General features: G+C 23.8%; 1 protein-coding gene across 1 annotated transcript; it reads right to left on the bottom strand.

Moving 5' to 3' along the window:
- Window positions 1-4,682: 4,682 nt before the first annotated feature.
- Window positions 4,683-6,138, bottom strand: LOC130801638 (glu S.griseus protease inhibitor-like). The gene is made up of 2 exons (XM_057665518.1): window positions 6,085-6,138; window positions 4,683-4,951 (listed from the first exon to the last, which is right to left on the bottom strand). The coding sequence occupies exons 1-2, from the start codon at window positions 6,110-6,112 to the stop codon at window positions 4,755-4,757; spliced, it is 225 nt and encodes a 74-aa protein (XP_057521501.1). The 5' UTR covers window positions 6,113-6,138; the 3' UTR covers window positions 4,683-4,754.
- Between the last annotated feature and the right edge of the window lie 10,530 nt (window positions 6,139-16,668).

Here is a 16,668-nt window from a genome sequence, read left to right as displayed (position 1 = left end):
TATAATTTATAACAAAATATTTGTGATATATTTTTAACGACGAATGTTCTTAACCAAATGTTTGTAAGTAAAAAATAATGTATGATATTTTGGAATTAGGAGTTTTAATCATCCCGATTCTTATTTGTCGCCACCCTTTTCATTTTATCGCCACCCCCCCTCCTAATGAAATTACGAATTTGCCCCTGATCTTTAAAAATTTACAAATTTGCCATTGAGTTAATAACTTTTCATTTTCATTTTTTTTTAATTTTTTTAATTATTCTTATTTATATTATTATTGTTATTATTATTATCATAGTTATTATTATTATTATTATTATTATTATTATTATTATTATTATTATTATTATTATTATTATTATTATTATTATTACGGTTATTATTATTATTATAACGGTTATTATTATTACGGTTAATAATAATAATAATAATAATAATAATAATAATAATAATAATAATAAAATTAATAATAATAATAATAATAATAATAAATTAAAAAAAAAATACCAGTCACACAAAACGTGCGACTGACAGTCGCACAAAGCATGTGCGACTGGTATTTTTTTTTTTAATTTATTATTATTATTATTATTAATTTTATTATTATTATTATTATTATTATTATTATTATTACGGTTATTATTATTATTATAACGGTTATTATTAATAATAATAATAATAATAATAATAATAATAATAATAATAATAAAAATAATAATAATAAAAAAAAAAATTAAAAAAAAAATACCAATCGCACAAAACGTGCGACTGACAGTCGCAAAAACCAGTCGCACAAAACGTGCAACTGACAATCGCACAAAACAGTCGCACGTTTTGTGCGACTTGTATTTTTTTAAAAAATTTTTTTTTATTATTATTAATTTTATTATTATTATTATTATTATTAATATTGTGGTTGTTATTATTATTATTATTAAATTATTATTTTTGTTTTAATTATTATTGTTATAACTGATGTAAGAAAGAAAGCGTAAAATTTTATTACTAGAGGAAACCCAAAATACAAATATTGGCTAGATTATAGAAATTAGGAGTTTATAAATTACTCTAATACAGAAAACCTTAGCCAAAACAAATTTTTTTGGGATGATGCAAAACTAATGCCCAAGACTCCTTTTATAAGGAGAAGAATAACAAAGGCTTGTTATTCTTCTCCTTATAAAAGGAGTCTTGGGCATTAGTTTTGCTTCATCCCAAAAAAATCTGTTTTGGCTAAGGTGTTATGTATTGGAGTAATTTATAAACTCTTATTTTCTATAATCTAGCCAATATTTGTATTTTGGGTTTCCTCTAGTAATAAAATTTTTCTCTCCTCTGCATGTGGACTTAGTCGACACATTGTCGGTGAACCACGTAAATTCTGTGTGTTTTGTGTTTGTCAATTTTTATGCTTTCTTTCTTACATCAATTATAACAATAATAATTAAAACAAAAATAATAATATAATAATAATAATAATAACAACAACAATATTAATAATAATAATAATAATAATAATAAAATTAATAATAATAACCGTAATAATAATAATAATAATAATAATAATAATAATAAAAAAAAAAACCAGTCGCACAAAACGTGCGACTGCTTTGTGCGACTGTCAGTCGCACGTTTTGTGCGACTGATATTTTGTTTTTAATTTCTTTTTTATTATTATTATTTTTATTATTATTATTATTATTATTATTATTAGTATTATTATTATTATTATTATTATTATTATTAATCGTAATAATAATAACCGTTATAATAATAATAATAACCGTAATAATAATAAATAATAATAATAATAATAACTATGATAATAATAATAACAATAATAATATAAATAAAAATAATTAAAAAAAATTAAAAAAAATGAAAATGAAAAGTTATTAACTCAATGGCAAATTTGTAAATTTTTAAAAATCAGGGGCAAATTCGTAATTTCATTAGGAGGGGGGGTGGCGATAAAATGAAAAGGGTGGCGACAAATAATAATGCCCTTAATCATTAGCTCAGATTATATTATATACTATCATAACCTCATACGCAAACGTGTAGCTATAATTGTGGATACAACACAAATTTCTATCTTGTGCTTGATATATATTCCATTTACAAAAGAAGCATATGAAATTCGAACTCGCCTAAGCATGCGATATCGTATCAATTACCTGATATTCTTAATTCATGGCGCAAAATGCCAATACAAGGCCCTCATCAGATTATTTCTAATATGTTTGTGTCTGTGTCTAGATCAGGGTCATAGAAGCGGAATCCAAATCTTGCATCATTGGGGAAAATCTTCCTAAAATGAAGAGCTGCAAAGGAAAGTGTCGCTATAATACCTCATCTACTCTAAATGATATGACTGATAAGTACTTTAGCTAACAAGGCATAAGAGTATCCCTAAAAAGAGTAAAGTCGTTCTTTGTATTTAATACTCTTATAAACAAACAATGAGAAGCTACCACGTACAAAGTTGTAGCTACCTCTTCACACAAAATTAAAGAAAACCACATAAAAAATGATAACGATAAAATTCAAAAGTCAAAAGTATCGTTGGGATATTTGAATTTCTAGTATAAATATTCTTCATTCATCACCTTAAAAAAATAAACTTTCATTTTAAAGAATTATCTATTTTTCATTAGATATTATGTGAACTTATTGTTTTGAATTATTGACATTTGAGTGACTTTATTTTTTCTTGTGAAACAAGAAGCATCCATTAAGGCCTCGCGCCATAAAACAAATTCTAGTTAAGTTCCTTCAATTAGCTAAAGCCACAATGCATTTGGGATTGGACGTGATAGGTCTACAACTCATACTTTCACTGACTTGAGTGTTGGAGGAGTTACTTGAAAAAAACATCGTCCAAGGCCTCCTAACACCTCGTTACTTGTGTAGATACGATCATTGAATTGGTTTTATTGCAAAAATGGCTAGATAACATAGACAAACCTATTAAAATTGTTCAACACCCATCATCGACCCTATTTAATAACCATCTATTTTATTTAATTGTTCTTGCTCTTATTTTAACTAATAATTTTAAAGGTAAGTAAGAAGTATAAAACGATATACTTTTTCGTCCCACTCAATGTGTTCTATTTTCCATTTTAGTTCATCTTAATAAATTCATCTAGTTTTTTTTACCCTTATATTTTTACTTTCTATATTTACTCTTTAATTTCGAATATCCTACTTTTTTTGACTTAATATACCTAATTTTTTATTCTTTGTTTATAATGAGGCTAATTGTTTGTAATTGTTTTAGATGTTCTATCAATCAATAAATCAGTGATCATGTTCACATGTTTAATTCCTTGAAAATAATTGAGAATTTTATATTTCCACGTGGGAAATACTCCAACATGCATGATTGTCAATTTGCTAGATAAAGGTGATTATAAACGGATTTGAACAGGTTGCGGATTAGAGTCACCTTTAAAAATCTAATCATAGGTCGAATATTTAAAAGTATGTTCATATTTGTAGGCTTATTTATTTTCCGCTTGTGTCCTATTTTTAATGGATGGGACCTGTGGACAAATAGGCTTGTCATGAAAGTCTAAAATTTTATTCTAAAATAAAGACTATTTTATTTAAATTCTATTAAATAACAGATCCAAAACTTAATTCAAAACATCAATATCAAAATGTAAAATATAGTGCATAAAAATGCAAAATAAAGTCACACAAATTGCTTCTTCAAAAGAAGATACTTAGCTTATTAAACAAACAAGAGATACCAAATAACTCAAACAAGAAAAACATAACATAAAGCCTACATCAATGTCAAGCATTTTACACAATTCTTCCAAGTTTTTGTGTTTAAATCTCCAAGTGTCTTATACCAGTGGTGGTACACAGTATTAAGTTTGCTTTCAGAATTCAGATAAGTGGTCTCCTACAGTGACACAGTGATTATTGTGTCCTTAAAGCCATTACTATAAATCTATTCTAAAAATGTTGATTATATGCATGACTCATTTTTTTTTTTTTCAATTCGTGAATAATGGCAATCCATAAAAAAGAAAATTAAAAAAAAAAAAAAAAAGTGATGTCATAATTTAAAATAAAAAAAAAATACAATCACCATTGAATAAATTAAGGTAGAATAAATAATATACGTTAATTATATTTATTAGAATTTACTTAACATAAAAATAGATTGGTTTATTTAATTTGAAACATAAACTTGACTTTTATTTGTTGATTATTTCAATTTAAAAGGGTTACTAGTTAGATAAATATTTTTATTACATATTTTTATAGAATAAAATTTAATAATTTAAATTATTATAATTTAAGATTATTTCACATAATTTTTTTCCTATTGGAAAAAGAATTATTTGTATTTATATTTTAAGCTTATTTTATCTTGTATTGGAGAATACTAATAAAAGATTTACAAATAATACATTATTTGTATCTTTTGAAAACAAAAGATACAAATAATAATTTTTTATATCTTTAATTTGAAAGAAAAGATACAAATAATAACTTATTTGTATTGCTTGTTTGAACCAAATTGACGACAACCGAAAATCCTACCATTTTCAGTGAAGCAAATCATATATATCCATCATATTAACACAAGAATAAATTTGCATCATTAGAACAAAATTAAAAATAAATTTGGGCCGTTAGATTATGAATTAGATTGGATATATAAAGATGTCAACTTTTATTTCATTAAAGATGTTTCTTAATGTTTCATATAATCAAGAAATCTTATATAATTAGCCAATAACAGGAACCTTGGCAACTTTTCCCTGACAATCGACACGAATCCAAACACGACGACAAATATAGTCCATAGTGACGATCCTATTCAACGGAATTATTTTAGCCCATATTATTAAGGGATTCTCCTTCAGTATGATAATCCTAGCAGCTTCACCATCCATCCCAAGTAGTTCTGGCCAAGCCTTCTTTCCTGCATATTAATATTTATTTTATATATATTAATCTATTTGATACTCGGAAAAAATATTATATAATATATCTTGAAACTTTAACCAAAGTCGTCTTTAATTTATTAGAGGCTGGAGGTTCTGAGTATTCTAAATCGTTATTTTAAAATTGTAGTTATAAAAAAATTATGTTGTCTAAAATAGTATTCCCTCCGTTCTTTTTTGTTTGTCCACTTTAAGTTTTTCCACTTTATGAGAAAGAAATTTAAATTTGATTTTTAAAATATATATTTAAGACAAAATATATTCATATGGAATCTTGTTAAATTCATCTTAATGCAAGTAATTTTAATATATAATTTTTATTATTTTTTATTATGCGTATTTGAGATATCGAGGCTTAAAATTGGCTTTAAAATACGTAAAAAAGTAAAATGGATAAAAATACCTTTAGAGAATACATAAAAAAATTACAAAAAAGATGCAATTAATATGCAACTTTTTTTATGACCATGTGCATTTAATAATAATGATTTTATGGGAAGAAAAGAAGCGAACATATAATATGGAGTATTTTATTTAGCTATTTATTATGCCAATGTAGAGTGAAGTATTATTTAATGACAAATGCCGAGACTAGTCTAATTATATTAAAAGATATTAAAATTCATTGATAAAAAAATTCATTGATTCAACTATTTATACCACGGTAGAGTATTATTTAATAACAAATTAACTTTCATTGAAGTATATGTTTATATATCTTGAAACTAAAGCTAGAGGCCCAAAAATATGGTGGCTCTATGCGGTGGCTCCGAGAGCTCTTCTATCGGAGCCGCACCTGATTTCAACCATCCACTCGAAAATTTAACATGAAATTTTATGAGTTAAAAGTATGGATATAACACATGACTTCTTATAAATGGTGCTAAAATTTCCACTCATATTTTTTAGACAAGTATTTGAATATTAATGTCCATAGATATGATTATACAAATATGAAAATACCGAAAATGATAATAATTAAAATGTTTATTCTTATTAAAAAATTTATAGTTAAAGTCAAACAAAAAAACAAAAAATATTTGAAATGAGAACAAAAAATATCAAAATGAAGTACACAATTGATTGAAGATGGAAAATAAGAAGAGTTTACCTTGACAAAATTCTGCTGAATATGCCATCTTTGATTTTATAAGCAAACTGAAAATATTTGAGATGTGTACTCTAGATTGATAAAAGGATTGGTATTTATAGAGGTATTAGTGAAACTGAAATCTTATCCTATACCTTGATTTATTGTAATCAAATCAATAGTTTTAAGAAATAAATATGGATTACTATAATTTTCTTCTTTAATTGTGGCATTATTTGTTCAAAGCAAATCAATTGTAATTATACTCACAAGGAAACAAATATGAATCACCATGATATTGTTCCTTTTTTGTGCCATTATTTGTTTTGAACAAATCAACTATGATTACATTTACATGGACAATAATAGGGATTATCATATTTTTCCAATTTTGTGTGATTTATTTGTGAATATTATGAATTTATATATATATATATATATATATATATATATATATATATAATATAATATTATATATATATATATATATATATATATATATAATATATATATATATATATATATATATATATATATATATATATATATATATATAAATATATATTATATTATATATATATATATATAATAGATATATATATATATATATATATATATATATATATATATATATATATATATATATATATATATAATATATATATATATATATATATATAATATAATATTATATATATATATATATATATATATATATATATATATATAATATAATATTATATATATATATATATATATATATATATATAATAGATATATATATATATATATATATATATATATATATATATAATATATATATATATATATAATATATATATATATATATAAATATATATTATATTATATATATATATATAATATAATATAATATATATATATATATATATATATATATATATATATATATATATATATATATATATATATATATATATATATATATATATATATATACATCCACCTCAGCATACGCATTTCTGTAACTTTCATCTTATGTTCGAAAATTTTCTTTAAAGGCCAACATTCGGTCCCATATAGCAGAGCAGGTTTGATTGCCGCGCAGTAGAATTTTCCTTTTAACTTGCTTGGGAATTTCCTATCACATAACCTTCCGGTGGCTGCTCCCCACTTGAGCCAACCCGCCTGTATACGATGATTTGATCAAATATTTTATTTATTTTTTGCTACTATTTACCAATCACTCTTAATTTGTACTTCAATTTTATTCTTAATTTATAAGTTAAAATATTGTCAAGTGACATCTTCTTTGATTCGTTCGAATGTAAACTTCATTAATATCAACTTTTTTAGAATTTTTAACCAATCATAATTCAAGATATTTAGGATTATTAAATAGTGCATCAACAAATATCCAAAACCAAATGGGACATTTGATTAGAATAAAAGGAAGCATTATATACTTTATCCAAATAGACCTCTATCTATCCAAAAATAAAGAAAAAAGAACATAGGGGACTAAGATTTATATTGGAATATATTAGATGTGATTAGCAAAATTTCATAGGAATATAATAATCACCTTAATATAACACCAGTGGCGGATCTAGAACTTACAGTCAGTGAGAGCCTATATTACTCATCCACTTGTAGTTAAGGAAATCATCTAACAAAAAATTTTTGTCTAAATTGCAATGTAGAAAAAACTGAAATATTCCTTTTCGTGAATTTTGAGTTTTTTTTTTATATTGTTAACAAGAACTTTAGTGGTTGTTGTTGGTATTGTAGTGATGGCAACATCACATTCTTAGAGGTGACTAGTGACGGTTGCGGTGGTGAAATGTTGGCGTGGAGAAGTGACCGTTAGAGGTCTAATATTTTAGAAAAGTTCTAATAATGGAGTTGTGTAAATTAAATAAATTTGTATTATAAGACATGTTTTAAGTAAAAACTAAAAGATTTTAGAAAATATATTAGTATATAATTTGAATATTTTTTTCTAACAAATAAAATACCTTTTATCTTAATAGTAAAACACTCATTAAGCAATTTTATACGCTCAAAGGTTAAATTCCGTATATCGTTACATAATTCAACAATATAGTATCTTATTACCTTACATATAAAATACACCATATATGTTGTTTGAATTATAACAATAATTCCAATTAAAACAATAATAATCCTTAAAGCATACTCATAAATAAATAAATTTTAGTTAATTAAAATAAGAAAAAAAACTCACAAAATAGTAATTATTTAGTAAACAGTAATAAATTTAAAAGCATATAAAATAGGACAATAAAGTTATAATAACCCATAAAAAATCTACCAAAATAATTAATTGAAGTATTTAGTAACCTCAAAAAAAAGTAATTATTTAGTGGACAACAACAAATAGTGCTAAAGGGTCCTATATCAAACAAAATTGAGCTGGAAAGCGGAATTATTTACTAAAATCAAGTAACTATCAAAATTGAGCCGGGTTGGATGATGATGATGAAGTAACTATTATGAATGGCTTTGTAGTTTAGCGATAGCATGTACTACTTGTAAATTAAAGGTCCCGCCTTCAATTCCTAGGAGGAGCATAATTTCCGAGAACCACATTTAATTTTTTAATGACCAGTGCCCTCACTTGCAAGCGCATACACCCCCTTAGATCCGCCAATGTATAACACCCAATATAAGGATCACAAACATAAAGCTAATTTAACTTATAGGAGAGACAATCGAATTACAAACTTTAACACATGAATTGACTGGTCCAAAGAAATTGAACACATCAAACACTAGTAGAAAAGAACCTTATATGCTGCGGTTTTATCCCCGTAATATGCTGTGATTTTGACACGCAGCACTAGTGATAGCAGCATATGACACAATATTATATGCTACAGTTCAGAACCGCAACATATAAGAGACTATATGTTGCGGTTCTAGTAACCTAATTTTTTTTTTATTTTATATTAATTCGCCAATAAATATTAATAACCATATACATAATAATTATTAAATTAATAATTTTCTATATTTCCCCAATCATCACCAATCATCATCCAAATTAATCATCACTTTATATATATATATATATATATATATATATATATATATATATATATATATATATATATATATATATATATATATATATATATATATATATATATACAAAATAGAAAAATCTAAACTAATGTTACATATGTATTTACATGTACAATCTACTACTTTACGCAAAAATTCGGTTGAAATGCATCGATTTAACTTGTCCTTCATTTCATCAATGACTTCATGCATGTCAAGAAACGAAAATCCAACACTGTAGTTAAACAAAACACAAAACATAAGCAAATCATCAAAAATATGGCTCAAACTTATATTGCGACTTATATCGAATTAACTTATTCAAACTAATTACAAATGACACTTGAAATCACTAAACAATATATATATATATATATATATATATATATATATATATATATATATATATATATATATATATATATATATATATGTATGTATATTAAAATTCTTTCTAAAATCACCACTTAACACACCACAATCATAGGCAAAATCATCCAAATTATCAAGCAATTCGTTGTACATACCAAGCTTAATATTACAACAAAAATAATATGCCTTAAACCTTAAAATTCATACTTAAACAACCTACTACTAATTGAAATCAAATACAACACAATTTCAATATGTCTTAAACTTTAAAATGCATACTTATACATGCACAATATTATAATTCTTCTATCATCATATATCCATCAACTAGTCAAATGACCAACATTCCAAGTGAGATTCACATAACTAGCATCAAAAAACAAGAAATTCGTTGTACAACCCATGATTTAATCCATATAACAAAAATAATTCTAAAAAGCACAACCCGTGATTAATCCATGACAAAAACAAACTTAGAATTACAAACTTAGATTCACATAACCAAAACAATACATAAAAGCACAACTCATGATTTAATCCACAACAAAAACAAAACTTAGATTCATATAACACAAACAAGCTTAGATTGTTTACAAAACTTAGAATTACAAACTTAGATTCACATAACAAAAACAATCCATAAAAGCACAACCCATAATTTAATTCATAACAAAAACAAACTTAGATTCACATAACACAAACAAAATTAGATTGTTTACAAAACTTAGAATTACAAACTTAAATTCACATAACAAAAACAATTCATAAAAGCACAACCCATAATTTAATCCAAAAGAAATTCATACTTATACACAAAAACAAACTTATTTACAACATATGTTCAAAGGTTGAAGCTTGAAAATCCCTAAAATACCATGAAGCTTGAAAAACTAAAAGGTTAAAGAAATTATACCTTAGATTGTTTAAACAGCCCTCATATTGTATGCTTCTAAAAATAGCTTCACATACCTTCACATACCTTGCATCAAAAAACAAAGACAACAATAAATACCATTACCATCAAAAACCTAAGTGAAATTCACATAACTAGAATAAAAAAAACTAAGCCCTAAACACCATGAAACTTGAAAAACTAAAAAAACGAAAAGAACAACAACAATTTTCGTGGGTTTTGAAGAAGAAATTATACCTTAAAAAAATGAAGCTCTAAACAATTGCGTGGGTTTTGAAGAAGAGAACAACTATTTTCGTGGGTATTGAAGAAGTTAAAGGTTGAAGAAGAAGAAGAAGAAGAAGAACAACAACAACAACAAATTTTCATGGGTTGAAGAAGAGGGTTAAAGAAGATGAAGAGAGAAATGAGCAAATGTCGAAGTAAGGTGCGTTTTGAAAATAGATAATATATTTTCGTAGGTTTTGAATGTGCTGTATGAATGAAGGCAGGATTTCATCAAAAAAAATATAGAGTATATGTTGCGGTAATCTGAGACTCGCAACATATACCCTATTTTTTTTTGCCTGATTTTTCTACTACTTTTATGCTGCGTTTTTGTAAAACCACATCATATGTTGTGCAGCATATAAGATTTTTTCCACTAGTGAAAGGTTTACATATTTTGACAATCTCTTCACGTATCATCAATTAGGAATTCAATTGTAGTCCCTCAAATGGTTATAAAACTAAAATTAGAAAACAAAATAAAAGATAAAAATAACAAAATACTATATTTTAACGCGTGATTTCGGGATAAATTTTAAATTTTATGCTATATTAGTAAATATATTTAAGAAAAAATTACCTAGAATAAACCAATTTTTTTATGATTTTCCTACAATAATCTCACCTATTGACTAACTATGAATAATCCAACTTTGGGGGGTATTTTCCTAGATTAAACTTGGTAATCTGATGACTTGCTATAGCAAGTTTAATTTTTTTAAAAAAAAGATAAATCAAATAAAATGTTGAAAAAAATATCATAAAAAATGTGGAAAAAAAATTCTAATTTTTTTATTATTCAGAATCTTTTACGTAAATTTAAATTTTTTTTCCAATTTACATTAATTTTTAGTGTACGTTTTTTGTAAATTACCTGCTATAGTAGGTCATTGGGTTACCCAAGTTTACTCTAGACAAATAATTCCAAAAGTTGGGATTATTCATGGTTAATCAATAGGTGGGATTATTGTAGGAAAATCATGAAAATTTTGGATTATTCTAGGTAATTTTTCCTATATTTAATGGTTATAAAACTCAAAGCACTTTCTCTTTATTGAGGTCGTCTTACTGTGAAACGACTTCAATTGGGTTAGTCCAAATTATTTTAAAAAATAACCGCTTCCTGTATACAGATGAGAATTTGGTTTTCATTGTTTGTTTATATTTTTTTTTACTAATGGACATTTTTGAATGGACTCGTCTGATGATGAGACGGTCTCATACAAGACGGCCGAACTCAAAGCTTAAAATTATTTTAATTTACTTTTGAATGGATTACGCTTGTGAAGGGCCAATTAAAAATTAACTACGGGCTCGATTATCTCTTTGCATCTTTCAGCCCGTCTTGTATGAGAATGTCTCACAGTAAGATGATATATATGTGTATCATAAGCTCATAAACTAAAAGTTTATATTATTGGGCCATTTAACCCAAATATAAGGCATATCTCACGGTGAGACCATCTCATAGAAGAATTTGTATAAATATACACAACAATTCTTGCACCATAATTTCGCACCGACAAGTTTCAAACTCCTATAACTTATATACAATATTATTATCATCTTTGTTAATTAACATGGATATTGATCAAGTGATATATGTTTATCATATTGTTGGTTAGTTTTATTATTTTTTATTTGATATAATGAGTAAAATTTACTTTTATATATTATAATAGAAGAATAAAATAAAATGAGTGAATAAAATTTCTACGCCTTGAGACAAATTAAAGATTCAAACTCTTGATATTTTTATTATAACTTTATCATTAATTTAATTATTAATATTTTGTGCGTATTTAAAATGATCAATATATACACTTCAGAATAAAAAAATGTCATTACATATGTATTTTATTTAAAAAAAAGAATTTTAGAATCAAAATACCTCTCACTTGGCTCAACTTACATCGTTATATAAAAGATCAAAATCCAAAAATAAAATACAAAGGCAAACTAAGAGAGATAAAGTGTATGTATAACATCACATGTGCTTTTATTATAAATATTTTGGTAGGATGGACTTGAATCCTCACAATTTATGGACCTAAACATTTTATAACTTATGGAGTAATATTGTGAGGTAAGATCCCTACCTAGTAGAATAATTAAAATTGCTATGAAGCTTTTGATTAACATTTTGAATTATATAAATTAATTTAATAGCATTTTTTCTTTTATTCTTTTAATAAAACTTCGTTTCACATTATATATAATAATAATTAGCTGTTTTTCTTCTTACTTGTAGAGATTTTTCACATTATATATAATAATAAAAAAACATAACCATCACTAAATATTACATTACATGTATAGACTTATGATAGGTCTATTGATCTACACTAAATAATTAATACATAAAAGTAGAAGTATGTGAAAACTTAGAAAACATATTATTTTGATAATAATTATGATGAGCAATACATTTAGTATTGTTGTTCTTAATAGACACAGGAGCAACTTGCATAAACAAATAATTCCCAGAAAAAAGATCACCAAAGTGTGATTGACTTTCCTTTAATCTTTTCAAAACTTTTGCACATGAAAATGATGATCTTGATCTTCTTGATACTTTAACTGATCTTCTTATCCTGAAAAATTTCTTAAACCCACATACTTTTATTCTGAATTTTCTTCTTTTTAGCTTACTAAACCAGCTAGTTCTTGGTAAAGATCTGATCTTATTAGCTTGATCATGATCAGATGATCTTTTTTCTTTGTTTTTATCATGGTGATCATCTTCAATTATTACTTCTTGTTTCAATCTCTGGTATGATACTTTGCTTGCCATTTTTTGGGTAGTAATAGAAAATAATATGGAAATTGTAAGGCAGAGTGAAGATAAATAAAGCTCTCATATAGTTAGACATACATATACTCGTTGTCCCACTCAATTCAACGAATGGCTAATAGCTAATGTGAGTCACTAATTTGACCAGTTTATTTTATTAATTTGATGTGTTGATTTTGAACTCAATGCTAGCAATTTATTTAAAAACAGTTTATTCATAATAATAAGTTGTTTTAATCAGCTAATTTAACAAACATTAGCAATTGTTAAGTTGACCATTTTACCCTCTATTTAAATAAAAATAAGCTAAAATTGCTCAATAAATATTTTGCCAAATTCATTCTTAATTTGTTTCAAAAAATTTATCTTATTTTTTTTTTAATATGACCTCATCATTTTCAGATTTTATATTTTTTTAATACCTTATTATTTTAACTCATTGTATTTAATTTTATAATGTTTATAACAAAAATAAATGAGGGTAAGTAACTGAAACATAATAGTAGTAATAGATATAAAGCTTAATTTTAGGGTGAGTCAGAGTACACTAGCCAGAAAAGATGGATTGGGAGACACAGGATGGAGAGACAGCTGGGGGAAGTTAGGTTGAAAATAAATGAGTTAGTTTGTTGGAAAAGTTTTATAATTATTACTCCTATTACAATTTAATATTGTGGAAATTTGTATGGGGTTTTGATATAAAAATTGATATTTATAGCTTCATGGCCAAGTATAAAAATAAAAACAAAAAATATAATATATGATTTAAAATTATATGTAGTCATGTTGGTTAGAAACTTTTCTTTGTATGAATTTCTTGGATTTATATGGAATAAAAAATATTTTTATAAAAGCAACGTAATTAATGTCAACTAATATTTAAAGCTTTTAATTAAATTTAAAGGTTTATAAATGGTCGGACATCTTACACATGCTTAAAACCACCTTTGTTATAAAATATTAAGCATTTAAAATAAATTTAAAAATAATCTTGCATATACATTTACTATGGAATGATGATGATGGTAAGGATTTTGTTAGAATTTTCTACAAATTAGAAAGATTTGTCTATTTTATGAATTATTATGGGGTTTAAAGTCAATTGTGTAATAATTGTACTTACATTTATGTAATTTATTCGGACCCTAACTTTAATGCGAATGATAATATTTACGTTTTTATAATGTTAGCATGAAGTAGCAATATATGCATTAAATTCATGAAAGTGAAATGTACTTTTAGAGTGCTAAACATCTGAATGTCTCGAGGTAAAACACGTACATTCAGCACTTATTAAGAGTATTAATACTAAGGAAATAAGGAATATGTGTAATTGAGTTGCATAAAAGCGTATATCTATACCGCTTGATACGTCGGTAATCTTATAGCCTATAGGTATTGGATAATAAAAATAATAATAATAATAAGGGAAATTTGCAAAGAAACACCTTTTAAAACACCTTTTTTATAAAGAAACACCTTTTATAATTTTTTTTTTGTAAAAAAAACACCTTTTAAGAGACTTTTTTTAAAAAAAAACACCTTAAATCAGTTTCCGGTGACTTTTGTCAACTTTCCGGCGTTGACTATGCCAGTCAACGCCGGAAAGTTGACAAAAGTCACCGACATCTGATTTAAGGTGTTTTTTTTTAAAAAAGTCTCTTAAAAGGTGTTTTTTTACAAAAAAAAAATTATAAAAGGTGTTCCTTTACAAAAAAATTTTTTTTTTTAAATTATTATTATTTTTATTTTGTTTTTATTATTATTATTATTATTATTATTATTATTATTATTATTATTATTATTCTTAATTTTTTTTAATTTAAAAAAAAATTTTTTTTTTATTAATAAAAAAAATAAAATTTTTTTTAAAAAATAATATTAATAATAAAAATAAAAATAAAAATAAAAATAAAAATAAAAATAAAAACATAAATTTTAAAAATAGTTAAAAAAATTAATAATAATAAAAAAAATAAAAAGTATAAAAAAATATAAAATAACAATAATAATAATTAAAAAAAATAATAATAATAATAAAATTAAAAATAAATATAAAATTTTAAAAATATTTTTTTTAAAAAAAAAAGAATAATAATATTTATTATTATTATTATTATTATTATTATTATTATTATAATTCTTTTTTTAAAAAAAAATATTTTTTAATTTTATTTTTATTTTTAATTTTATTATTATTATTATTATTTTTTATTATTATTATTGTTATTTTATATTTTTTTATACTTTTATTTTTTTTATTATTATTAATTTTTTTAAAATTTTTTTAACTTTTTTTAAAATTTTTGTTTTTATTTTTATTTTTATTTTTATTATTAATATTATTTTTTGAAAAAAATTTTTATTTTTATTATTATATAAAAAAAATTTTTTTTTAAAAAGTTAATAATAATAATAATAATAATAATAATAATAATAATAATAATAAAAACAAAAAAAAAAAATAATAATTTAAAATTTTTTTTTTTTTATTATTTCAAAGAAACCCCTTTTTTGTAAAGAAACACCTTTTATAATTTTTTTTGTAAAAAAACACCTTTTAAGAGACTTTTTTTTAAAAAAAACACCTTAAATCAGTTTCCGGTGACTTTTGTCAACTTTCCGGCGTTGACTTACAAAAAAGGGGTTTTAAAAGGTGTTTCTTTGCAAATTTCCCTAATAATAATAATAATAATAATAATAATATATACGTGGTAAATTATGTAGTATTATATTCATGATGACATCGTACCCATTTGTATTTATAATCAACTAATTTACAAATATATTGTTATTGAGTTTCTTTTATGTAAGAGTTAATTTTTAAATTAATAATAAAACTTTTAATAGGACGGAGAATACGGTTTAGTGAAAATGTCCACTTAAATTGAAAAATTAAAATAATTGATTAACTAGTAATAAATCAATGAAAATAATTATTTTTTTAAAAAATTAACTCGATTTTAATCGGTAATCGTGGAATCTAAATTTAGTATAAGTAGTCTTCTTGAAGATCATGCTAAGAGAGTAATAATTAATTAAATTTGTGAGCGTTCTTACAAAGAAATCCTTATCGATATTAGAACTTATGACACTCGAACATGAGAACATATATTCAATTTTTAATAAAATTTTTATTCTGGACCAACAATAAGTAGTCATAATTGAAAATTTAACAAACCAAAATCAGTTA

Source organism: Amaranthus tricolor, chromosome 15 (assembly GCF_026212465.1).
Source record: "Amaranthus tricolor cultivar Red isolate AtriRed21 chromosome 15, ASM2621246v1, whole genome shotgun sequence".
Lineage (NCBI taxonomy): Eukaryota > Viridiplantae > Streptophyta > Magnoliopsida > Caryophyllales > Amaranthaceae > Amaranthus > Amaranthus tricolor.
Note: the sequence above shows the minus strand (reverse complement) of the source record. Positions and strands in the feature narration are given on the sequence as shown.

Coding starts and splice junctions, on each gene's coding strand:
- LOC130801638 (XM_057665518.1), bottom strand. CDS start 6,112: ATGGCATATTCAGCAGAATTTTGTCAAG. Junction 4,952..6,084: donor TTCAGCAGAATTTTGTCAAG/GTAAACTCTTCT, acceptor ATTAATATGCAG/GAAAGAAGGCTTGGCCAGAA.